The 26,191-nt window shown below is 38.6% G+C and overlaps 1 protein-coding gene across 3 annotated transcripts in view; it reads left to right on the top strand.

The window, feature by feature from the left end:
• GLS (glutaminase) overlaps positions 1 to 26,191 on the top strand; it is a 73,529-nt gene that overhangs the window by 7,131 nt on the left and 40,207 nt on the right. For all 3 annotated transcript variants that reach the window (XM_081876345.1, XM_081876347.1, XM_081876346.1), the window contains exons 2-11: positions 2,531 to 2,627; positions 3,143 to 3,264; positions 3,904 to 4,033; positions 4,899 to 4,978; positions 7,599 to 7,762; positions 11,899 to 11,957; positions 20,771 to 20,803; positions 22,156 to 22,214; positions 25,176 to 25,242; positions 25,939 to 25,989. In XM_081876345.1, coding sequence (XP_081732471.1) covers positions 2,531 to 2,627; positions 3,143 to 3,264; positions 3,904 to 4,033; positions 4,899 to 4,978; positions 7,599 to 7,762; positions 11,899 to 11,957; positions 20,771 to 20,803; positions 22,156 to 22,214; positions 25,176 to 25,242; positions 25,939 to 25,989 — 862 coding nt within the window. The remainder of the gene's footprint in view (positions 1 to 2,530; positions 2,628 to 3,142; positions 3,265 to 3,903; positions 4,034 to 4,898; positions 4,979 to 7,598; positions 7,763 to 11,898; positions 11,958 to 20,770; positions 20,804 to 22,155; positions 22,215 to 25,175; positions 25,243 to 25,938; positions 25,990 to 26,191) is intronic.

The following is a 26,191-nucleotide window of genomic DNA, read 5'->3' as shown; positions in this document are numbered from 1 at the left end:
TCACTTGTCAATTGGATGCGCCTAAAATGGTCGTCGCCTATATCCTTTTAAGTTTATGAAAAACAAACTGATTCTTATACGGAGCTTCTCTTATGTCTTAAATTGCATCTTTTCATTTATTTGCCTAATGAGAACAACAAACTCATACATAGAAAACTATGTACAGTCGTACCTTGGAAGTTGAACGGAATCCATCATGGAAGTCCATTCGACTTCCAAAATGTTAGAAAACCAAAGTGCGGCTTCTGATTGGCTGCATGAGGCCATGGAAGCCCATTTGGATGTTTTGCATCCAAAAATAGTTCACAAACCAGTCACTTTGCTGCGTTCGGGAACCAAAACGTTTGGGGACTAAGCTGTAGTACAAAACATAGAAGTTTATAGGTTATGTGGTTAGTGCATATAAAATGAAAGAAGTGTGTGACTTGACTGAGTATGTGATTTCACTGAATGACATTTTGGAAGAAAGAGACTACTGTTCTCGTTATAGTTTTGACTATTAAAAAGAGTGAGGCTTTCTCCTGCTTCACTCTAAGAATGCCTTTGTGGGAAGTAATCTGGAGATTGGAAAATATGCAAAGGAAAAAGTAATTTAACTGAACTGTACATTTCTAAAAATGTAATTAGTAACATAATCAGCTAAGACTGAGTAATTTGATTGGTTTAGTACCCATTCCAAACTTGTGGAATCGGAAATGAAACTTGTGATTTTCATTTTCAGGTGATTATAACGCATGATAAAATGAATACAGTTGTCATTATTCCCTGCCTCCCCCTATAAAATCTTAAAAGTAGAATGGAAGTTTATACTGTTAAAAGACTTAGACATATCCTAGTAAAAAAACGTCCACACAAAATTTTGAATGTGCTGTGATACTTGATAATATAGTGACACCCCCCCCCATGAGAAATTTCTTTTAGCTGCTGCGGGAGGAGTCTGTTGTATCCAGTCGAGTCTCCTCACTGTTGAAAGACCGTGATCCACCATGACTTTGTGCGCTAAAAGGTGGAAGGTGGTATTTTTGCAAGTCCCCCCACCCTTTCCTGCACCCCCATATGCTAACTGCCAGGCTATTACGAAAAGTCTCACAACCCTCTGGACCAGATTGGAAGGGTACCAGGAGCTACTGAGGGACCCAACAAAAAGTGGCCTCTATCTTTTTAGCTAATGGAAGCCTCCGCTGGATCAAAACACCTTGGAAAGGGACATGATTGGGTGCTGCCAACACAGTTTAAAAGTATCATGGCATTTTCTCCCCCCACCCCCGACTTGTTTACCAAACATAAATCAAACATACTTGATCAGTCCAGAATTGGTGTTAGGATAATGACTAGGTCACTAACATTTCCATTTTGCAAACGGAGAACTGAGATTCAGTAACAGGTTTCAAATTCACTGTATGGTCTTGTACCAAGCTTTTGAAGGGCAGCACCATGTTTGCAACACAGTGACTGTTAATGCGTTCTGCCTTCAAATTAGCTTTCTATGCATTTTTCAGGTTTAAACTTTGCAGATAAGAAACATTCACTTGCATATAGTAAAGATAACTGTGACAATACCATGCCCACTTTATATCTTAGCTCTTTTTGGCATATGCTGAATATGTGTTTTTCTAAGTAATGATGCTAAAACACTGCTCTTAGGTTGAACAAACATTATATAACAGTATTGACCTGGGAAATAGGGGGAGAAAAAGCTTATACTGCAGTTTAACTGATAAGCTTTGTACAATAATAGTCCATTTAAGGTATTTTCTGTATGAAAATTGAACGTTTGTCATGTTTGTTTTCTCGGCTGGGTTACTTTCAAAGCTAAATATTGGGCTAGTCTGCTTGATTTAACTGCAGCAGCTGTGAATGATATGCAGTCTATATACTTTTTCAAAAACATAATATTTCACAAAACTAATGCTTAATATTTTGAATTTTGAACACTAGCATTCTTAACATACTATAATCAAAGTATGTGCATATTTTAGGAGACTTGTACATGCCACATGAAACATAAAGCTTACAATAAACATTAATAGGTTACACTTATTTACAGTTTCATAATGTGTTTTACCATAGCCCTTCTGCACTAGGGAAATATCTGAATACCTAGTTCTGCTCCACACATTGTTTTAAGTTTTTCATAGTTAGAGAATCTATTATTATGGGGGAATGTATGCATTATATTCAGCTATACTTTATAGTTTTCTGACATGTACATTTTCTTAGCTTGAAATCATACTTTTCTACCTCAGGATCCTTTGGGAGGAAGGGTGGAATAGACATTTAATATATAAGTAATGCTGTAAAATGAAAATGAACTAAGCAGCAGAAGTTGCTTATGTAAGTAAGAAAATGCCTGTTTCTAGTTAGATATGATAGCTTAATAAAATTGTCAGTCGAATGTTTGTGTTAGCAGGTGGGCATATACTTACCCAAATAGTGGTCAGATGTGTTTCAGTGGTGAAATGATAAGAGTATCAGTGGCCTAGAATTTTGTTGTTGTTTCTCACCCTTTCCATGTATTGTTTCTTCTCAGTAAGATAAAGCAAGGTCTTTTGCCTAGTTTGGAGGATTTGCTGTTCTATACTATTGCAGAAGGGCAAGAAAAAATACCAGTTCACAAATTCATCACGGTAAGCTTTTTTGTTTTGTTTTAAATAGACTCTATGGTAAATAGCACAGTTTAATACTTTTTTGGTAACCTTCAAAAAGCAGGGCATGGCTCAAGGTTGCTAAAGGTCAGTTTTATTCTTCATTACATTTATACCTCACCATTCCTTCAAGGAGCTGATGGTAGCAAATATGATGTACCCCTCCTCATTTTATCCTCACAGCAACTCAGTGTGTTGATAGGATGGTTATTAAAGATGAACATTCCATACATTTAACTCTCTAAATATGTCCGTCTATGATATAATCTGCTTACTCTTGTAGTAAAACTGAGGGTACACTGTTATAAATCTTCTAAATGTGTTTATGACAAGGTATTGAAAAACAGAACTACTCTGAATGTGTCTGTCAGCTGTCAATTGCGTTGTGTTGGAAAATGAGATCAGATGGTGCTTGATACCAGGGTAGCATATTATCCGAGTCAATGTTTAGAGCAGGAAATATTTCTAATGTTCTACTCCTTTACTCTTTTTTACAGGCCCTGAAATCAACAGGTTTACGTACATCTGATCCAAGACTGAAAGAATGCATGGATATGCTAAGATTGACTCTTCAAACAACATCAGATGGTGTCATGCTTGATAAAGATCTCTTTAAAAAGTAAATACCTATTTATTAATCTAAAACAAAAACTTAAAATTTGCCACATTCAGCTTATTGATATGAAAATAGTGTGATGGGAGGGGGGGAACTTGAGTGAGGCAAACTAACAATATTCCTAGAAAAATCATTTGACAAAATTTGATTCATTTTGCTGGCAAAATTTTGCTGGCAAAGATTTCAAAAGACTTGTACCATAATGTTATCGTATTAACATATAACCTTTGTCCCTTGGTGACTGGATCACTATTGGAGCCAAGCTATTAGGGCCACTCCTGCTTGATTACAATTAACATGTCACAATTTTTAAAATTTAATGGCGGCTACAGGAATGTGGACTGATCAGGTCTTTAAAGAGAGCACTGAATGTTCCCTGCCCCTGCAGCACAGTCCTGATGATCTCACCTCAAAGCAACTAGTTCTGGGAGGGGAGCTTCCATAATTTAATAACTATAAATATTTAGACATTTTAACTCTTACTTGGCATGTAATGGAAAAACACTATACTGTCTAGTTACTACTAAGCTCTTGCTTTTGCTCTTGCATGTATGAGTGAGCTTGCTTAGGCCTTCACATGTGTACTGAATGATAATGAACATAACTGAGATTTTCACTCATATTTTTTTTCATGTTTCATAGGTGTGTCCAAAGCAATATTGTCTTGCTTACTCAGGCTTTCAGACGAAAGTTTGTCATTCCAGATTTTGTGTCATTTACTTCTCACATTGATGAACTGTATGAAAATGCTAAAACACAATCTGGAGGAACGGTGAGTGTTCATATGAAATATTTGTTGTGTTAGTATGTTTTCATGTACGTTTAAGAAAAAAACCTTCCTTATTCCGCAGTTGGGCAATACTTTTATTAGGACCAACCAAAAAGTCACAAAAATGTGACAAGCTTCTGAGTTTCCCAGAGCTCTTCTGGTGAGTTGTTACACAAAGCAGGGAGTTCAAGCTGGAAAACATTTTGCCTGATGAAGAACTCTGGAGAAGCTTGTTGAATTTTGTGACTAGTATAGATATTTTGGTCCTGATAAAGAAATTGCCCAGCTGGGGTCCCCCCCCTTAAGGGCCAACCTTTGCTCTTTATGTTCCTTGAAGAACATGGCCACTGGAATTCTTGATTTCAGAATCAGTGCAAGACATGAATTCCGTGTTTCTTTTCAGTTTTAGATATTTTTGGTTGTCTTTCTTCATTTAGAAGTATATTTGCTACTACTTCCAAATTAAAACACAAGATGCTGTAAAAATAGCAGTGATACAAAAAAACACAAAACTAAACACCCAAGCAGCATAAAATCATTCAACAGTTTGTCATGGGCTCCAAGCCAACAGTATTTGTAAGCAGCTTTTGTTGGTTTGGCACAATAATTGATGGATACATTATTTTGGCCTGTGGTATACATGTTAATTCAAGTAAGCTCCTGTCAAGGGCTGTGTGATTAAACATCCTTGAAAGTTTGTGATAAAAGAACCTTCCCTGTACACTTGTTGTTTGGGGGAGTTTGGGTTTGAACTTAGTTTTATTTATCTCTCTAGCATTTTTTTCTTAGTTGTACTTTTCCTCCAAGACACTTGTAGTAATGCAGTGTGACATTCTTAAATTGACATTATTAATCTCATTTTGGATAGGTTGCTGACTATATTCCACAACTGGCTAAATTCAGTCCTGACTTGTGGGCAGTTTCTGTTTGTACAGTTGATGGACAGAGGTAAGGTACAATTCTTAAATATCTTAACTGTCCCAATTTCAGCTATAGGTGATAGAAGCAGTACGCTAACTTTGAGGAAATAAATTTGCATCAAGGCAATTCTGTAAAATCCATGGTGTGTATTCTTTACTGCACTAGCTGTAGGGTTTGCTTTTTATTTATGTTCTGTTCAGTACACTCTCATATTCAGTATAGATCTAGGGTGACATTTCTTTAAACAATGGCTTAGCGCAAATGAACAAATGAGCAGGATTTTGGAGAGAAGATTTTGGCTGATAAGTGATGGTTTGGGCTTGCATTGTGTCTAAACCTGGGCTTGCAATTTGTATGAAGAAGACAAACCACAAGTAGCAAGCAGGAACAACCCTTGGTTACAGCTCATGGCTTGTCTGGACTGATGTTTGCTTAGCATGATTTGGCTTAGCATTCTGTGTGATCTGGTTTCTAGTTTCTTCCTAATATATAGAAGAATTTTTGGTAGTCATATCAGTAGCAGTTTGCCTAAGCACTTTTCTGAGCGTATTTCTGAAATAGTGTTAAGACTTTGTAGTTTTGCTCAGTTTGAGAGTGGGTAGTTATCCAGATTATCTATACTAGGGGTAGGCAACCTAAGGCCCGTGGGCCACAAGCGGTCATTTAACCGGCGACGAGCTGCCCGCTCAGCAAGTCACCGTGCGGTGCCGAAAATCGCGTCTGGGCATGCTCAGATGCCGAAAATTGTGTCTGTACAGACGCAGATGTCAAAAATCGTGTCTGCACAGACACAGACACCAGAAATTGTGTCGACGCAGACACCAGAAATCACAGCCACGCGTGCTCATAGAGCCCACGTAGGGATCTCCACTGGAGTGAACCGGCCCAGTCGAGATAAACCTTGCCGACCCCTGATCTATACAGTAATGCTACTGCATAGCTAGCCTCTAATTAAGGTGAGATCCTTGGCTATTAAAACCAATGAGAGATGTGACTTTGGTAGGTTGTGGCTTGTACGATTGAAGCTCATATATATATATTTAGAATTTATTCTACACCATTTTGGTGTATGTGTTCTGGTTACTAGATTTTTATGCCAGTCTCTTTGAAAGTAATGAGGAAATTGCCTGTTTCTCAGATCCAAGCCAACAGGTTAGAAATTTACAAACAATGAAAATACCGAGGTCTTGACGCATTTTAAGCGTAACACTTCCTCTGAGGACATGTTGAGAATCAGATAAAGCAGTGTTGAACTAAAATGATATACTAAGTTTTGATTTTGGTTTCATTTTCATTATTATATATCAGATTTTTAACAGTTGTCTCACATACCTTTTTAATCTTTTAATTCAAATACTGGACACACAGCACTTCTCACAGGGAAGTGCAGGAAGCCCCAAATAGTTGTTTTTCTGGCTTGAGGCCAGGTCATAGGATCTAATTCAGGGGAAAGTTTCCAGCCTTTGGAGCTCAGTTTCCTGAGTTAGTCCACAAAAATGAATCTTAGTAAATCTCCCTGGCATGACTAAATAAAAGCTCAGCTCAGTTCACTTCTAGGTGTGTGTCTGGGGGGAAGCTAATCATTGGACTACAACTCCCAGCAACATTGACTATGCTGGCTGAGGCTGATGGGAGTTAAAATCCAACAACATGTGGCAGTCCACTGGTTAACCACCCCTTCTATATATTTATTTATTTCTTGATTTTTTACGCTGCTTGATTGTTAAAAAAGACATACCCACAAAACAGTTTGCAAAAAAGATGAAATAAATCAGCAAGAAACTTGAAGATGGTAAAATAACAATAGAGTCAAACAGATGAAAACTTGCATCAGCCCCTTATTATGATTCTCATTGTTAAAGATTTCATACTCCCCCTCTCTGCTCTTGCATTGTAGCTCTTCGTCTGATTACCTTGTTTTGGCAAGCTGTAGCTTGCGGTTTCATCAAAGTCTGTAAACTATGGTTTGCACTTATCTTTTAAGCCTGAACAGGAAACTGCTGAGGGCAAGATTAAACTATGGCTTGTCTTTGGAAGAAATGCCTGTGCAATTTATAACCTTCCTGTTTACGTGCCCTGCCACATATTGTAGCTGTTGTATTTTTGCAGGGTTTTCCTTAGAGATGTGGGATAAACAGACATATAGTCCCCCACCCACAACCATATAAACACAAACACTCTTCTTCTCCCCTTGCCCTTGATGTGTGAGAATGGGAAAGTTAAAACCTCCTCTTCTGTTGCGTTGAGATTATTCTGCTTCCCCTCAGCCCAATTGTAGTCAATACTGTATTGCAGCCAATACTGTTTTCTTAGAGGTTCCGGGGGAGCCAGTTATTCATGCTTTATTATTATTGTTGCAACACTTAAAGAACTGTACGGTTGAATATTTTAACTGGCAATTTTTGCATATATGTTTTAATTGTTTACCTTTCCCACCCAAACAAACTAGGATAGTAGTGAAATAATTATAATAATAATAAACCTATATTCCAGCCTGATGCATCATATAAACGGAACAAAAATAATAGAACCCGCTTCAAAAGTCCCTTTCCCTAGGATTATATGTATTTCTCAAACCTAGTGTGACAATTTTTATTTTCCCCTTAAGTTGAAATGCACAATTACTAATACGTTATTTGTCTCTCAGGCATTCTGTTGGAGATACCAAAGTTCCATTTTGTCTTCAGTCCTGTGTGAAGCCTTTGAAGTATGCTATTGCTGTTAATGACCTTGGCACGGACTATGTACACAGATATGTTGGTAAAGAGCCTAGTGGACTAAGATTCAACAAATTGTTCCTCAATGAAGATGGTAAGTTAGCTGAATATGTATTTGCCACTTCCCAATATTCTATCTTAAAAAAAACCAGTGAGGGATGGGGAAGATGGAGAAGTGGGTACAAGGGAAGAATGAACTGGAGTGCCCCCTCCCCCTGTCTGTTCTATGAAATTGCCTGGGCAGATCTTTTTTTCTGGTTTTAGATATAATTGCAGCTAACGTCATTTTAGGGACGCGGGTGGCGCTGTGGGTAAAACCTCAGTGCCTAGGACTTGCCGATCGTATGGTCGGTGGTTCAAATCCCCGCGGTGGAGTGAGCTCCCGTCTTTCGGTCCCAGCTCCTGCCCACCTAGCAGTTCGAAAGCACCCTTAAATGCAAGTAGATAAATAGGTACCGCTTTATAGCGGGAAGGTAAACGGCGTTTCCATGTGCTGCGCTGGTGCTGGCTCGCCAGAGCAGCTTCGTCACGCTGGCCACGTGACCCGGAAGTGTCTGCGGACAGCGCTGGCCCCCGGCCTCTTAAGTGAGATGGGCGCACAACCCTAGAGTCGGACACGACTGGCCCGTACGGGCAGGGGTACCTTTACCTTTACCTTTAATGTCATTTTATGGTTTAAGGAGAGTGAATGAGAAGATGTTGTACATATTCAGATGTGCTTGCCAGAGTGCTTGGGTAGCAGACTGTGTAAAACAAAGAAACCTGAGTGCATACTTTAGCTCGATATTTTCCTGGGAAAATTGTGGTGTTTGCATTGTCCCACATAAGCGTTTGGTGTGTTCCATACCAGAGTTGGGTTGTGGGGAAAGGATTGTAGCACCAGGGTGAGAGAAAAGGTTTAAAGAACTTCTCTATCCAGTCCAGTGCTGTGATGATTCTTCCCCCCTCCCCCCGCCCCACCTGCTTAACCTTTCTCTTCTCTTCAAATGTGTGGGTTAATCACTCCTGTTCTAGAATTGCGGGCATGATTAATGCCAAGTAAACCCACTGGTTTCTGGGCCAGTCCTATAGTTCATACAGATGCACAACAGGGATCCTTGTGGGACAACTATTACCCTTTGCATATCCTCATCCTGGACCCTGCCATTCCTAGTGACCCCAAAGTGAAGCAGCAGTGTTACCGAAAAACCAAGATTGCATACTTAGGAGTTCACCCATGCAGCTGCATGGTCTGTTGCCATTCATAGGTACTTGTTCATGGTTATGGCTACCAGCATATTTCCAGTCTGTAGATCCAGTATCAAGAAGTAGTGACCATCTTTGAAAGATTCTCTAATCTCAATGAACCTTTTGGCGCTCAAATTCACAAGGCTTTCCCCTCCAGGTCAGGAAAGGGAACACTGTCTTGAAAGAGCAGAGGACAGCATTTCCTCTCTGCCCTCTCATGGAGGGGGAGGGACAGAATTAGAGTGCTATGTGAGAGGGCTGTGTGCCTCTGTGCATGCAATCATATGCGTGCAAGTATGAGCGCATGACTGCATGAACAAGAGAAAATGTATATGTGATGTACATACTTTGGTCATGCAGTCCTTGGAAGGGTGGCAGATTGCCAATGTGAATGTGACCTGTAGGCTGGAAAAGATTAGCCGTTGCTGTTGTTGAGTGAAACTCCTTCCTTCCTTCTGATTTATGGTGATAAGATAATGAGGGACATTGTTTGTCAGTCTTCTCTGTTATAGAAAGTAATACTATTGGTAACCTAACATCAGTGGGAGTTGTGCTGTCAGTTTATGTGATATCCTTGACTATATATGGTCTCCCATGTGCTGTGGTTATAAACACCACATTGTACCTATGGTGCACTTGGCAATGTTTTGTGTGGAGAAAAGAAATCCTTTATGTGAACATTAGTCTGCCAAATTTCTCCCATGCAGCAGGGCTTTACTGCCTCCTTTCCCGCTGCAAACCCCTAAGACCTCTTCTGGGGGCAGGGGGCCCTTTAGAACAGCATAGGATGTGACATTAGGGTTCTAGGGTGTGGTTGGTGGGGATTGACTGCTGCTTTGTTGCTCATCAGTTGATAGAGTTAATAAATTGCTCTTAAGTAAAAATCTTTTTTTAAAAATTGCATGTTTTTCTGGGTGATACCTCACTGTGGCGCCCCACCTGTTCAACCGACTATTGCTTGTATGAACAGAACTTCCCTTTCCCCGCTCCTTTCCCCTGCAATACCCCACATGCTCCCCAAATTTGCTCTGGAGGGTTGGGGCAAATTGGGGAGGGGACAGTTGCATTCTTTGCTATGATGTTGGATCTCACCCTCTGTGTGGCTTTTTGCATAAGCTGTCACTAAATATGTTGAAAGGTGAAATTACATTCTGGTGACTCGTCTAGCTGAGGAATGAAAAACTGGGTTTATTAGTGAAAAACCTGCATACTCCCAGTATCTTTGCTTGGTGAGAGAAGACACCTCTCGGTTGCCATGACACCAAATTAATTTTTAATACAATGATAATTAAGAGATGGCAGTTGAAGACCATGTGATCCTTCTGCCGAGGAATAGATTTCATGTGTTTGTTTATCTGAAAGGAAATGCTTGTAATTTAGAAATACAGTACACATTTTTGGCTTAAAGCTACTGCTAAAAAATAGATATTTAGTCATAAAATTAGCCTGTCTAGCTCTTTTTGTATTTTAATATAGTTTTATTAGTGTTCACAGATGTCATACAGACTCTGGAAAGTTCTTAATTTAACAATTAATGTGGAGCATTTAAACAGCTCTGTACATTAAGGATTTGTGCTGGTTTATACTTTGAATAGCGAATATAGGTTTGAAAGACAGAACTTTAATTAAGCATCGACAAATACTGATATAGAAAAGTCCCCTTGGTAGTCTGAGATGTAACTGATGCTACTTTTTGTTGAGACATTAAAAAGAAGCTTGGTTTTATTTTGGAGTTGTTTGTTGTAAAGAATGTATATTATGTGAATAAAATAATAAAGGATTTGAAAAGGGGGGAAAAAGAAGAAACTTGGTCCAGAGGTCTGCTGGTTCCATAGGCTGTCTGTTAATTTCCATTTTTGCCCTCTTTGCCCTTTTTGGACCCATCTGTGGAAATCATTAGCCTAGGAGCATAAGTAACTTCGTTCACTTGTAGATGTATTTAGCCTTGAATTCCAGGCCATTAACTTCTTGATGGTGATTACTAAGCTCTTAATACATAAGAACTAGGATACTGTAATGTCCTTGGCACAGTTCCAAGTGTGTGAATATCAGCAGTTGTTTCCACAGGCAGGATGCGCCAACTGTTGTGTCTAAAAGTTACTGCTATGTGCCAACTCAATATTTCATTAGGAGTAGAGCGCATGCACTTTCATTGACTATCCTAAATATAGTCCACTAGTTTTCGTATATCACAGTGTCATCTTAACAGTATGGATAATCATCGCTGAATGTTGAAAACAGCTGAGGTAATTTCACCTCACCATAAGACGTTAAAAAAAAAATACTAAGATTTGTTCTAGGACTGTGAACTATTTTTTTTTACCTGTTGTCTCCTTGCATATATTTTGACAGCATATTTTATTGGATACCCTTGCACCACTGTAGCCAAGATGTTCTAGTTCAGTAACAACTCCCTTTTCTGCATGTAGAATTTATAGCTGAAACATAAATGGGGTGTAGTAAACAGAACAAAACTAATTCAATGTTGAGATTTCCAAATCTGTCTGCGCAAGCATATCAGCTTGCCAGACTGAATTATCTCTCCCAGTACATTCTGGGGATTCTCCTGGACCCTTCCCACTGAGCTTATTTGGGGGGGCAGGGGGGAGCCCTTTGCAGAAGTGGAAGTACTAGAACAGGGTTCATTAGGTGAATAAAGCCCCATGTTAATAAGTTTGTATATGTTAATCAATTTTTTTAAAAAAAGTTTGCTGCGTTTAGTTTAATTGAAAACTTATATTTCTACTGTTACTCAGAGTAGAGTTAACTTCTTTTTAGATGACGTGAATGCATGTGCCATTATCTCTGGCATGCAAGAGCTGTCTATTTCATTTCATTATTCTGGTTTGGAATTTAGTCCACTTATGCAGTAGGGAATCCTGACTACATGTGGAATGTTGGTTGATGGAGAAGAGAATAGATTGTGCTGGTTTTCACACACGTTTTGTTAATTTAATTCCTTGGGTAGTGAATGTACATGACTGAATAACTTTTGTTTTGCAGACAAACCTCACAATCCTATGGTGAATGCTGGAGCAATTGTGATCACTTCCTTGATCAAGGTAAAATATTTACACAAATTTTCTGAACTGCATTATTAACATTTTTGTGTAAAGCTATGTTGTGCAATGTTAGATATTGCACGGACAATGAAAATTTTAATTTGAATTGCAGTTTGTAGTCCACACAAGCATGCGGGCAAATATGCAAAAATATTTGAATCTAGAGGGGTATGTGTGAAAGTAACTGTTTTCCTTGTTAGTTTTCTGAAACTAAACCCTACCCTGTATGTTCAAAAACCAGTTCTGAGGTATGGTACGAAATAATTTTAAGGGGAAATGCTCCTGGTGTGTTATTTCTCTCTTCTCCCTCCTCCTTTAAATTTGCTGGATTCCAAACTGCTGTTTGAAATAGGTTGGGTTAAAGATGGGCTCCTACTTTTTTCAGAGTAACACATGCTTCTCTAGATTTGTGGCCTGAATTATATTAAAATGGAAGGAATATTAGATAAGCATAACACCTTCTACTTGAGATTTTATGGATTCTGTGAAACATGCAACTCATTTTAAAGTCTGTTAAATGAGAACTTGTACATCAATTTTAATATACAGTTTAAATTGTTTCTTACATATTTTAGCATTTGTTGCAGTGATGCTCTTCTAGAAGATTTAAAACAAAAATTGTTTCTACATCAAGTGTATATTTTGAATGACAGAATTGTTTATTATATTTACAAGTATTAACATACTTTGGGTGTTTACATCATCAATATGCCTTAATTGCTCATTTAGTGTGATGAGATATCTGTAAGAATAAAAAACTTATACTGGAAGCAGTGGCTCTCTAGAAATAAGTGAAAGCTAATCAACATTTCACTCCCCTAGTAGCCTTAAAAATGGACAACCTATGCTGTTGATTACATCTTAACATCCATTAATTTGTTTTCAGACTTTTAGATATGAGAGGCTACTTCAGTCTTGGCTCATGATTTTCTGCTTTTCGTTATATTGAATAAAATAAAATAAAATCATGCTTAAAACATTTATCTTTAATAGCTATAGGTGAAGGAAAATGGCCTTAATTATGACAGGTAAATTTATTCATGTTTAACTTTTCTCTGTAGGTTTAAATAACTTTGAAATTCATTTTGACAGTGGGTTAGAATAAGCAATATACAATACATCAAATACTTGACTGTAATTATTGCCACAGTACAGTCTGTTACAAAGTACTGTAGGGTAAAATCCAAAGTGCAAACTTTCCTGGAAATAAGTTCCACTGTAATTAGTCTAAAATGTGCTTTTCTATCACAACAGTGTAGGTTTCAGACTGTTGTAATATTCTGCAGTTTTAGTTTTTACTGCATGCAATCGTGATATCATGACAAGGACACTATAGCAACTTTTGTAGCCAGTACTGGATTGCATTGAAACTTTGCATGTAGTATACTTGCATGTCCAGCAGACATAAATCACCATATTGCATCATCTGTTTAAAGTGATTGTAAGACATTTTTTGTGATACATCTACTGGGAAGCTATTTTGTAAAAACTGAGTGACTATGAAAACTTAGGAATCAGCACTGGGTTTTCAATACTTGGTTTTAATTTAAAAATATTTTCGCTATCATTCTGAGTTAATTGTAAGCTCACACTTAGTAACATTCACAACCACAGGTTAATGGTATGTTTGTTTGGAAATAAGCCTTGCTGTCTCCAATGAGACCTACTTCTAATGCCTATGTATAGAATTAGAGTAGCTTCATACATGAATTTGGAGCATTTGTTAGCTCAAGATCATAGAATACTAAAATTTCTGTGCTTGGTCTAGTACAGAGTGCCAAGTCAAATGGCTGTTTAAGGCTACAATCCAAAGATGTAATCTGTTTTGTTGAAGAGGGTGCAAAACCTTGGGAATTCATTCATTGCCTATCTTAAATGTGTACCTTATTACATGTTGTTTTTCGCAACTGTATATGCAATAGGGCAATAGTTCTAACTGGTTAGCATATTTTGTTTACTACTGCCTTTCATGATGCCTTTCTAAACCTACTGCCATTTGAAACCATTAAAATATAACACATATAGTGGCAAGACAATGCTGAGTTGTACCAAAGTCCTTTCCTGTATATAAGGAAAGTTATAGAAGCTCCTTTAGCTTGAGTGGTTAAAGCATATTAGTCACTGACTCCTAAAGTATGGTACATAAGAGAAAGTAAAGTTATTTTCTAGAGCAGTCAATGGCCACCACTGATAGAACATTAAGCCATGATTTTAAGGGTCTGGGTTTAAAGAGTGCAACAAGCCAGGCGTTGACTTACTTTGGCTGTGATGTGGTAGCTGCGGGAGTTGCATAGGACCATTGCAGGAAGTGTTTGAGCACTAGCAAGCTAACATAAAGCCATAGTTTGTTTTAAACTATGGTTTGATGTCATGTACAAATTGGGCCAGTGATAAACATCTCAATTAAAATTAAACTCACTTTGTACAGTACTTAGATGCAGCTGTATTGAGTGTGCAGTAAAGATGTGCCGGGTTTTTGTTGGCCACTCCTGGGGAGATTGCTGGGCTAAATAGATCTCAGATATGGCCTAAGAAAGCCGTTCTTAGTGACTAAGGTTTCTTGTTCTTGCGCATACTCTGGACTGTTGCTTCTCAAAGAGCTACTATACAGTTTTGGATCTTGCATAGTGGCAGCCGTATGTCAGGAGCTGTGCATAAAAGCCTTAATGAATGAGAGATGCTTGCTATGTCAACCTGCTGAATAATAGTGTATTGACAGCTACAAATCTGTGATGTAGGACATAGGTGACTGATCGGCATTAGAATTCGAAAGATTTTAATTCTCATGCAACATACCGCATGACCACTGTTAAGAGAGAGAGGTCATCTAGAGAGGTCAAGTGAATAAAAGCCTCAGTGTAACAAATCTTCAGAGCTGGTGCTCTGTGGGAATACAAAATAGTTATAATCATGTACATAAGTGAGCAGAGAATGCAATAACAATGATTGCTCCTTTTCACCCATTTTCTGTGTGCACCACCATAACATGAGGTGAATTCTTCCTTTGGTCAGACCTTGCAGTTCTTACCATGGTCGAAATTTATACGTACACGTTACAATTTTACAGTTTGGTGTTACTACCTTTCCCCGCCCCCTGGCAAGTGCACAATTTAATTAATGAAAGCTATTCTCTTTTCCTAAATTCTAAATACAAAAATCCCCTTATGTGGGAATCCCAAGCTCTAGTTAAAAGATACATGAGTCTTAAATAAACTGCTGTATCTGAACGTCTTTGCAGTTTCTAGATTTACAGTTTGAAACAGTACAGTGGTGTCCCGCAAGACGAATGCCTCGCAAGACGGAAAACTCGCTAGACGAAAGAGTTTTCTGTTTTGGAGGTGCTTCGCAAAACGAATTTCCTATGGGCTTGCTTCGCAAGACGAAAATGTCTTGCGAGTTCCTGCGGGGTTTTTTTCCTCCCCCCCCCTTTTTCTAAGCCGCTAAGCCGCTTATCCGATAAGCCGCTAAAAGCCGCTAAACCGCTAATAGCGCTAATCCGCTAAGCCGTCAATGGGCTTGCTTTGCAAGACGAAAAAACCACTAGACGAAGAGACTCGCGGAACGGATTCTTTTCGTCTTGCGAGGCACCACTGTATTTGTAATTATTATTTTTAGGTATAGTTAAGCATAGCAATTGGAGGTAAGCCCTAATTGCCAGCCATTAACCCCTCAGAAGACATGGTTTTCCATTATTGAAATATTTGTCCTAATGCTTGTAGTGGTCACTTTTTCAGCTAATGTTTGATAAGTTTTGCAGGGCCCATTGCAATCCAGAATAAACTCCCAGAAAATAGACTAGGTTGGTTTATATACCCAGCGGACCCTTTTTGTTTAATTTTTTATATAGAGACAGTGAAAGAATCGGGATAGCTAATAGAACTGATGTCAAAGTATGTTTTGGAGAGTAAATATTCTTCAAGGTTTTTTTGCATTCACTTAGAGGAAACTCTTTAGAAATTCAGTATCAGAACTGAGAATGGATGCTGCTTGTCAATGGATGGGCTCCATCAATGAAAGGATTCAACAACCTTATCTAAAAATGAGGGGAAGGAAAACCACTTATAAATCATTTTTTTCAGCTTCAGCTATGAAATAATAAATGCAATCATGAGAGCTAACAAAGTAATACCTGGAATAGACCCATTGAAATAAGTGGAGTTAAGTAATGTTCTTGTGGACATATTCCTAGTGATCAAACTGACTAGGGCAACCTAAGTCTCAGATTGGAACCCATTTACTTATGAAAATGGTGGAGAACTGAACTAACCTCTATCTGCATAGAAGTTGTACTAGATGTAATGAAAGCTAGCAGGCTCATCCCTATAAATGTTATACGACAACTCTGCTCTTCATACCCTATAGCTTCTGAATATATTCAGCCTTTTGTTCTGTGTTTCAGCTGATTACTCAGTTTAGTAATCCTGCAGCTAAATGGATATATGTACAGAAACAGCTTTATTTCTTTAAACATAGATCACATTTCCCTTTCCCTCCCTCCTGCTTACTCAGACATGATACTTGTCTTTTCTTATAGGTTCTTCAAAATTTTATATATATCTGAAAAAAATATTAATAGTAACTTGCTTAGTTTTCCAATGCATGGTCTGTTGTTTATGAAAATATTAATTAATACAACACTTCTGCTGTTTGAGGTTGTCTCTTTCATCTTGACAATCCTTTATTCCAATTTTATAGAAGTAGTCCCACTGAGTGAATTGACCAAGGCTCCCCAGTATGTCCATTTCTGAGGTGAGACCTACTTAATCCAGGGTCTCCTAGATTCCAATTCAAGCTAGGCTAGAAGTGTTGGTCAGATGTAAAACACAACCAAAGCAAAAGATTATTAAACAATATGGTCTATTTGTGTTCGAAGGTTTAAATGTAACTTGTAAGCAACAATTACAAATTGAGTTTACATATTAAAATTCTAGCCATAAATATAATACTAGTCATAAATATAATACAAGAATTGATCTTGTTTGTGTTTCAATATGCTCTCAAATCATTCAGTCAAGCCCTGATCATAGGCTAGATCCAGAAAAAGTAATATTTTGAGCAGACCCTTTGAAATCAGTGGGACAAATCATCTGTGACTTCCAATTTGCACACTGAAAGTTCTCTTCAGTGCCACTGTTTGGGAAAACTGTATGCATATGGTGTTGATTTTGCTGATAGTTATTTTCCTGACATTGAACTTATGTGGCAGTTTTGGCATATACTGGGTTTCACGCAACTCCAGTGAGCATGTGGTTTATGGATATTTATTTGAATAATTCTGGAACTTTGAATCAGGATATCTTAAGTATTCTGACACCCCCCCCCCAAAAAAAAATCTGTTCTGGGGGATTCTTTCAACCCTGGGGATGTTGCAGAGGGAGGTGGGGTAAGTTCTGTTGCACAGGTGCTATTCCTTGCAAGTACATAGTTGCATAATCAGCCTTTGGAGGAAGAACCACATAAGCTTGCATAATACAAGTCAAGTAACAGTATTAAGCACAGAATTAAACATGGTGAGGTAGTACCTCAAAACTGAGAGCTATAAGAAAAATCTAAGTATTGCTGAGATCCTATTGCATGCTGATGCAATTATAATATAAATAAATAAAATGAGAGCCTATCCTCTAATTTAATATGGATATGTAAACGTTCTTTTAAAAACTTGCATGAATGGTGTGTCATTGGATTGTCTCAGTCTAAAACTACTTTGTGTTCATAGACGTTCATTGTATATACACAAAAGTGTGCATATACACATAAATATACATTCAAGCATGCACACTGCAAGTGTGTATATGTATATATTATGTTTGTGAAGTTATTGCATGGTACGTTTGTAGACAGATGAACTGCTTGTAAAACTTCATATATATAAAACTTGAGACTCCACAAAGTGGAAAATTAGACTGAAGTCAAAATAAAATTTGGAGAGAACAAAGAACTGCTCTGTGTTCCACCTTAAAGTTGCCAGGGGAAATGTTTTCACAATTTCCGGGGGGGACACAAGTCTCAAATATTTGGTGCCTCATTTCTGGTTGACTTTACCTACAACTTTTGCCTCCTTTAATCTGTAAAAGAAAACTGGCGGTGTTAAGAACCTGCATTAAGAGTCCCATTTTAACGAATAGTTCATGCAGTACAAGCTAAATCCAAGTTTAGGGTTTTGCTTTTTAAAGATGCTTACTTTTTAATCAATGTGCTTAAACTGGTATCTAGAAGGTCCTGTGAAAGAGTGTTTTTTGTGTGTGTCAGGGGTTGTGTTTTTTTTGGAGCTAAAGGCAGGGAAACCCTGAATTTGATAAATGCTGAAATAAGTTTGCTCAGACACCATTGTTTGCTATGTTTACTCTGCTAATAGTATCAAACATATGAAGATGCTCCTTTGTTTTTTTGCAGTTAAGGTCGGGTGCGGGGAAAGAACCAATCCTTTCTGTACTTTTGGCATTAAGCATCTTTCTCCTCACCCTGTAATACGGGGGAGAAATGCAAAACTTGTTTCAGTTTTTAACTGCCTTAACCTTAACGACAATGACCAGTACGGCATCCCGTAACTAATGCTGACCCACTTTCCCAAAGCAACATTCACTGTGCATTTAAAAGGTTTTTGTGGTTTAAATGTTGTTACATATTTTACAGCATTAGGATCTATGGAATATTTTGACAACTGCAACAGTTCAATGAAGTTGGTAATTTCTTCTTTTAATTATTTTTTCATTGAACAGATTTGGAGTTACACTTTTTTAAAAGCTTGTTTTTCTAATGCCTTTCAACACAATGCTTAACCTTTTTAGCGTATTTCTTAAATAGTCATTGACTATGGGTAGCAGTATTTTTACTTTATTGGTTCATAACTTTTGACACAACAGTGTGGTATTCTTTCAGCTGGTGATCATACGTGTATGACTGCACATCACTAGATGAGCTGGTGCGTGTGGCTTCACAGATTATCTGCAACACCCTAATCCACTTGTAGAATGGGAAATGAGGCTGGCTTTATGCATTTCATGAGTAGAATTCTGGTACATACAGGATTCAGGTTTTTTTTTTCTTTCCCCTATATTAAACATAGTGCAAGTAATGTTTTTTGGATTGATTTGAGGTAGTGCTTTTAGATAACAGAACTAAATAACATATTAACCCAATGTTTCTGAGGCATTAAGTAATGCCTATTAATTTGTGACAGTCTGTTTTTAAAATTTATTAAGTATATTTATAATAATAAAATAAACTTATGCAATATGCACCCATCCATCCTGATGCTTAACAATAGATTCCCAGCCACATTTAGTTCTGGAGACGGTCTGTTGTTAAAATGGTATTCACAACAAATCTCTTAGAAATTGCCTGTCAAGTTAGTCCTTTGGACACACAGATACAGTTGCTAGACTGTTGTTCAAGATAAGGACAATGCTCCTTTATCCTATACCACCGCATTCCCATCAAATATGGTAAATCTGCCTTATTTAAAATACCCTACCTCCATAGCGGTTTATAGCTGTGTTTCCATAGTGTTTATTTTTTAAATTTTGAGCTGGCAACCAGGGATATTCTTGAAAAAGACAGCACAGTTAAAAAAACCAGTTTTGTTTTTTTGACAAAAGGAAATACCCATTTTAAATCTCCACATATCAAGTATCTGTAGCAAGAACTTGATTCTGTGGCCACAACCCAGAGTAGAGTGAATGGAGATCTGTACAGAGAGGCTTTCCCTTTTGGGGTAGCAAGTTCTCTTTGCCCCCAATATAATTTACGCAGAGTAACAGCTTGGGCCAGGGCTCCTAGATATATGCACCCAGGCATTGATGATTGCAGGCTTTACACTTGCTATATCATATAGCAAGCATGAAAACATAACAGTGTCAATTGTAGAGTTGCCTTATATAGTTCCTTGAGTTTCTAAGCAAGGGTACAATGCTGAAATAGAGGCTGTGTCAAGGTAGAGGGAGAGAAGCATAAGGATTGTGCTCTGCCCTTTGAGTCCCACTGATGCTTAACTGGACATTTTAACATGTTTGCCAGTTAATAAAATCCAGGAATCTTTTGAACTACATTTGGACAGTATATCTGCTACTGCAATTTCTGTTATACTGGAAGATGTTTACCTATAAAACTTTGGAATTAATGGCTGGGGTGTAAAGATGCTTATGCACATACCCAGGATTTTCCATGTGTGCATCAGGGCATCCTTGATACTTTCCCCAATTGCTGTTTGTGCTGTTTTGGAGTCATTTCCTAAGTTTTGACAGCAGCTTAACAAGTGGCGGAAGGGATGCACAAATGGAAGTTCCCAGCAGGGCTCTTTGGTTATTGCTAGACTTTTTCATGCAGTTGCCCTTATAGCAGTGGTAACACTCATCTTCTACTCAATAGTTTACGTACAACCGTCACTGGCCCCTAAATAAAATAGCACTGAACATTCTAGTATCCAGCATAATGTAAAATAAAGTCTTGGACTACAAGAATGGAACGTTCATGTATCCACTGATTACAATAAACTATAAGTGAATTTTGAAGGCACTAATTCATAATTGAGTAGAGCACTTAAAATAAAGCTAGCCTTATTCAATGTTCATCTCTGTTTCCTCACCTTAGTAATTTTCAAAAACTGAAACTTTCTGTAGTGTTCTTAAGTTTGATATAAACAATTTAGTAATCTAACTTTAGGTATTTAGACTAATAAATAAAACAATAGTTTAATATTAAATATTTAAGTAGTTATAGATTATTATGAATTATTTTCTTTAAACTAAGTTAAATTAGAATTAAAACTTCTCTTGTATTAACAAACTTTGTAAATATGTCTTCTTTCCTTTCAGCAAGGAGCAAATAATGCTGAGAAATTTGACTATGTAAGTGAACCATCAAACCTTTTAAAAATTATTTCCCATAGTTGAGTTTGAAACTGCAGGGTCAGATTTTATTGTCGTATTTGCATTTTTTTCTTCATTTCTGATCTGTGAACTGGCGTTCAAAGTCTAATTTAAGCAATAGAAAAGAAAAGCCATAATCTTGCTCCTGTAGAATGAACTTGGGTTCTGAAACACACCAAGCTATGATAAACTTTTCATAGTTGGTGCTTTTGAGAATCAGTTTCTTTCCTTTTTGTATTATTTTCAATTTCTGAAAGTCTACATTGCTGCTGAAGAAGGAACTTCAGTTTCAAAACAAGCCAAACGTCAATAAACTTTAATAGTTGGCTGTCAGGGAACTGCCATCGGCTCAGGGGCGAGAGGGGAAAAGCTGAATGGATTACAGAGAGCCCCCAAAGATCGTGGGAAGCAGCACTTCCTCAGTGGAGGAAGGAAGCCACGCCTCTAGTGGAGAGGAGATGCGGGGCTCGGAGGAGGCATGGCGATGCCAGGACACCTTGCCTGAGCAAAGCGGGGAGGAGGGAGGTCCTCCTTTACCCACGCCCTCCTTGCGCAGTAGGCTTCCGCGCAGAGAGGGGAGGCACAGACTGGGGGTTGAGAAACTACTCTGCTGGGGAAGATTTAAGCACTGCCCACTCTCAGATTCTGCCAGTGAATGAGCAAGACACGGAATAGAAGCTCTCTGCATTCTAAAGGTTTTTACCACCAATAAGAAAGCTTTAGAACAGACTATTGAGGCATATTGCCTGATTGCTCTTGAGCAACCAACTGATACCTCTAACACTGGCGAAAACAGCAAAAACATTGAAACACCTAAGTATTGTTTGTGGAGCTTAACAGCCCAGTTCTCACAAAATGCTAAGCCATTGTTCAGCATTATAGGGACAGTCCTTGGAGCACACATTGCCCTTTCATCTTTCAGTCCAAGGAGGAAATGGAAGCATTTGTTTCCTGGTTTAAAATAACCACAGTTTACATCTAAACTGGACCAAAACTGTAGTTACTTTACACTATGGTTTATTGAAATAAGCCAGATAATAAACCCTACTTTGATCTTGTCTTGTTTCATTAAACAGTCAGCTAAATTAACCTGAGTCCCTCAATGGGACATGACATAATAAACTGGCTTCCTCTAGACCACAGAAGTGGAAGCTCCCAATCTCATGGCTGTGCTGAAGGAGGAGTGGAAGTGCATAAACCTAAGGCTTGTTCTCGTGATGCAAAACCAAGGTTTCATATTTCATCTGAACCAGGCCAATGAATGTTGAATCCTAGGCATATGGGGATATGTTACTGCACATTCTGAAAACATTGTGATGCTTCTTTAATAGGTGATGCAGTTCATGAATAAGATGGCTGGAAATGAATACGTTGGGTTCAGTAATGCCACGTAAGTATGTTTTTTAGTTTTAAAAATTTCCTCTTTACCCAGTTTCTTCTTGCGTCTATACTTAGTTCTGCTACCGTAAGTTAGGTAGTAAGTACGTTGGAACCTCGGTTTTCGAACGTAATCCGTTCCGGAAGACCGTTCAACTTCCGAAACGTTCAAAAACCAAGTCACAATGGGCAGTCGGCAATTTCAATGGAGAAAATCAAAAAACCCTCGGTGGAGGCCGTTCAATTTCCAAGGCATGTTTGAAAATGAAAGCAATTACTTCCAGGTTTTTGGTGTTTGAAAACTGAAATGTTCGGCTTTGGAGACCCTTGAAAACCGAGGTTCCACTGTAGTTCAAACAAATATTGGTTTATTCAAATGGAGCATTATTTATGCTTGTCCTCACCAAACATTCCCTTTTCTGAGTCCTGTAGCACTTAAGGAAAAGGAGATGTGATTCCTGCAAAGGCTCAGGGAGGCAATTTCTCCTTTATAAGTTTGGCTTTGGGGGAAAGCACCAGCAGTGCCTCATTACTGTTGCCGCCTCCAAAACTCCACTTCTTCCAAGCTCTCTTGAGAGAAGAAAATATATTTCTTTTTCTTTTTTTTAGGATTTTTCTTTTTTGGGGGGGATCAGTAGCAGGGCATGCCCAACTGCAGTACAAAAACTAGTTCTCTCCATATTATTGTGGAGGGAAATAGGTGGTTTTTCAACTGCAGAGTTGGGTGGAAGGTTCCCTCTGCAATAACTGAGCAGAAAAGGAAAGAGACCACCACCACCCCTTTTCTCCACGAGAAAGGCAGGCAGTACTGTTCCTTTTTCCATCCGGTTCTGCTGGATGCAGCGGCTGGTGTTTTTTCTCAGCAGCTCAACGTGCCAGGAGGGAAAAGCATTTTTGAGGGTGAAAGGAGAAAGAGTTTTTGCCACGAGCAGGACATTTTGCGAAAGCACAGGGAGTGTTCACTGGACAGCAGAAGGACATTGCCACTAGCAAATAAGATTATGAAATCCTGATTAAAATACGCTCAGGATGCTTGAAAAAAAAAAGGACATTCTAAAATTCCATTGCTTCATTGCCTTCGTTTCAGCCAACAAAAGTCAACCAGAATAAACAGATCTTAAAAGCTGCTGAAAGATGTTTTGGCATTGGAGCATCTTCTACGGAAAGAGCTGGATTGCTGTAGTTCAGCCGTCCCTGAGTGAATGCTTCTCTGTGTCTTTTGCAGTCTATACTTGACTCATGATGTTATGTGGTCTGGCTCAAGGAACAGTCTGCTTTGGAAATGCTCAAACCAAACTGTTAATAGCTTTGTAAAAGTTATGGAGGGAGGTAGCACCTTGAACTGTGTTTCAAAAGCAATATGAAGCCAGTGCAGATTCTAGAGTGCTGGTAGAATTGGCATCCATTGATGGCTTGCCAGGAAGCAGCCTGCTGTACCAGTTAAAGCCTGGCCTAGCTTCAAAGTTCATAGAAAGGTGCATGATCAGAGTTGGAAAGGAACACGAGGGCTATTTAGTCCAACCCTTCAATGCTGGAATCTTTTGCCCAACATGGGACTCAAACCCACAACCCTGAGATTAAGAGTCTCATGCTGTACCCACTGAGCTACATTATATGGGAACTGCAGGTTGCCACTCCCTTGCTCATCCAATATATGCAATGAATCATGTCAAGTCAAGTCAAGTCAAGTTTTATTGCGGCAAAAGCCAGCGATACAGAACACCACAAGATCAAACAAAAGGAAATCAACAACAGCATCAAGAGAGAAAAAAAATTACACAAGGGAACTTCACAGTGTGCCATTCAGCAAAAGAGATTTACGCTTCCTGCTAAAGTGCAAAATTTGGCCACCTCATATGATATTGAGCTTGAGGAATCTTCCAGAAGGTATTTTCGTAGAATTTCGGGGGAGGATTCCAAATAATGTTGAAGGTGTATAAATTTTGATAAAAGCGGCAAAATAAGTTGAACTCGTTCTTCACTATAAAATTCGCAAAATAGAAGGATGTGAGTGACAGATTCTACCTTATTAGACATACAGGGGCAGAGACGCGCATGCATTGGTGCCCGTGTAAATTTGCCGTACAGCACTGCTGAGGGCATTGTCTCAAAGCAGGCTCTGGAGAAAGCCCATCTATAAGCTTCGTTAGTGATGTTAGTTAAGTAAGGGGCAGCTGCAAAATTAGACCAAGCTTTTAAACATCTATACATCTCCGGGAGTAGGGCGTCTTCCCACTGAGCTACATTATATGGGAACTGCAGGTTGCCACTCCCTTGCTCATCCAATATATGCAATGAATCATGTATAGGTTTGCACTGGCCGTATTTTACGACCCTTCCTAGTTTCCTTATTTAATAATTTGCAGTTTTACTGAAAATTTATTCAAATTGGACAATGGAGAAATGCTCAATAGGCATTTGTTGTTGTTTTGGCCAGTAATGCCCTATGACACTAATTTGTTTTTAAACTAAGTTTAAACTAAGCTTGTGTCTTGCTAAAGCTGTAGATTGGGTAGCTGACATTTTTTGGGCCAGTGGACAGGCACATTTGGATTTTTTTAAAATTTCCTGGGGGCTGCCACATCCAAAAGAAAAGAAAAAAAAAAGACAGGACCACAAAAAGGCACAGGCGTGCTCCCCCTCCTCCCCATCAGTGGAAAAAAGTCGTGTACACCAACCATCACTATGCTCAGTGTGGCTTTTTAAGGGATTAAAGACAAAGACCTTTCGCAGACACCACGGGAGAGGCACCCATGAGTCGGCAACCATTGATGTAGCCACTTAAGCCTCTCTCTTAAAGAAGGTAGCAGAACTATCAACATTAACAAAATGTCATCAGTATACAGAAATTAATTCTGTCTTGCTAAATGAATATTATGGTGTTTTTAAAAAAGTTGTATCCTAGTCAGAAGCTTTCAGTACTGTTAATAAGTGTCCTGGTCTTAAGGTGCATTTTCATATTTCCTCACACTAGGTTCCAGTCTGAAAGAGAGAGTGGAGATCGCAACTTTGCAATAGGTTACTATCTGAAAGAGAAAAAGGTATGTTGGAGGAGTACATAGCCACCAGATTCTTCACTTTTCAGGCCATGTACTAAGCAAACTACCACAGAACAGCCTTTCACATACAGTCAAACCTCAGTTGTCAAACGTAATCTGTTCCGGAAGACAGTTCGACTTCCAAAATGTTCGACAACCGAGGATCAAAGCTCAGTCGGCAAAGTCAATGGAGGAAAAAATAAAAAAATATCTCCCCGGAAGCCACCCGGCTTCCAAAAATTGTTCGAAAACAGGAGCAGTTACTTCCAGGTTTTTGGCATTTGGGAGCCGAAACGTTCCAAAACGGAGGTGTTTGGGAGCCAAGGTGTGACTATATGCATAATATGTATAGGATATAATGGTGATTCACCAAAGCGTGCATGCAAGGTAAAGCAGCAGTTTCTGCTGTCTGGAAGCACACTTAACGGACTTGTTTATTTGTATGCCACTTTTCCACAAGATGGTGTCCAAAGTGGCTCTTGCATATCTGATAAACAGCAATAAATATAAGTCACTTGCACTTCTGCATTCTTGTCAGATGTACCTATTCCTCTACAAATATGAAGTCACAAACAGCCTGTTCTGCCAGCAAAAACTACCTCTAATTGGCTTTTGGCTGTGATGTCATGATACCACCTCCATATCTGTGAAACCTCATGGCCTAGCTTGTGTACTAAAATCCTCTGCTACTTTTTCTAGTGTTTTCCAGAAGGCACAGATATGGTTGGCATATTGGACTTCTACTTCCAGGTAATTATCTGAACTTCATGTCTATAATCCTGAAAGTGAAATGTATAAAGCTACAGAAATAATTGGGCAAGTGTAACGTTGACAAAAATCTCAAAATTGGGGTCAACAGTTAACTATACTGCAATACTTAACTAACTTACTTTTGCATATTTCATAAAGACAATAAAAATGCTGTACCCCAATATCAGATGCTATCAAACTA

Source organism: Podarcis erhardii (genome assembly GCF_964252035.2).
Source record: "Podarcis erhardii genome assembly, chromosome: 1".
In the NCBI taxonomy this organism is placed as follows: Eukaryota; Metazoa; Chordata; class Lepidosauria; order Squamata; family Lacertidae; genus Podarcis; species Podarcis erhardii.
This window is presented reverse-complemented; position numbering and strand designations above follow the sequence as displayed.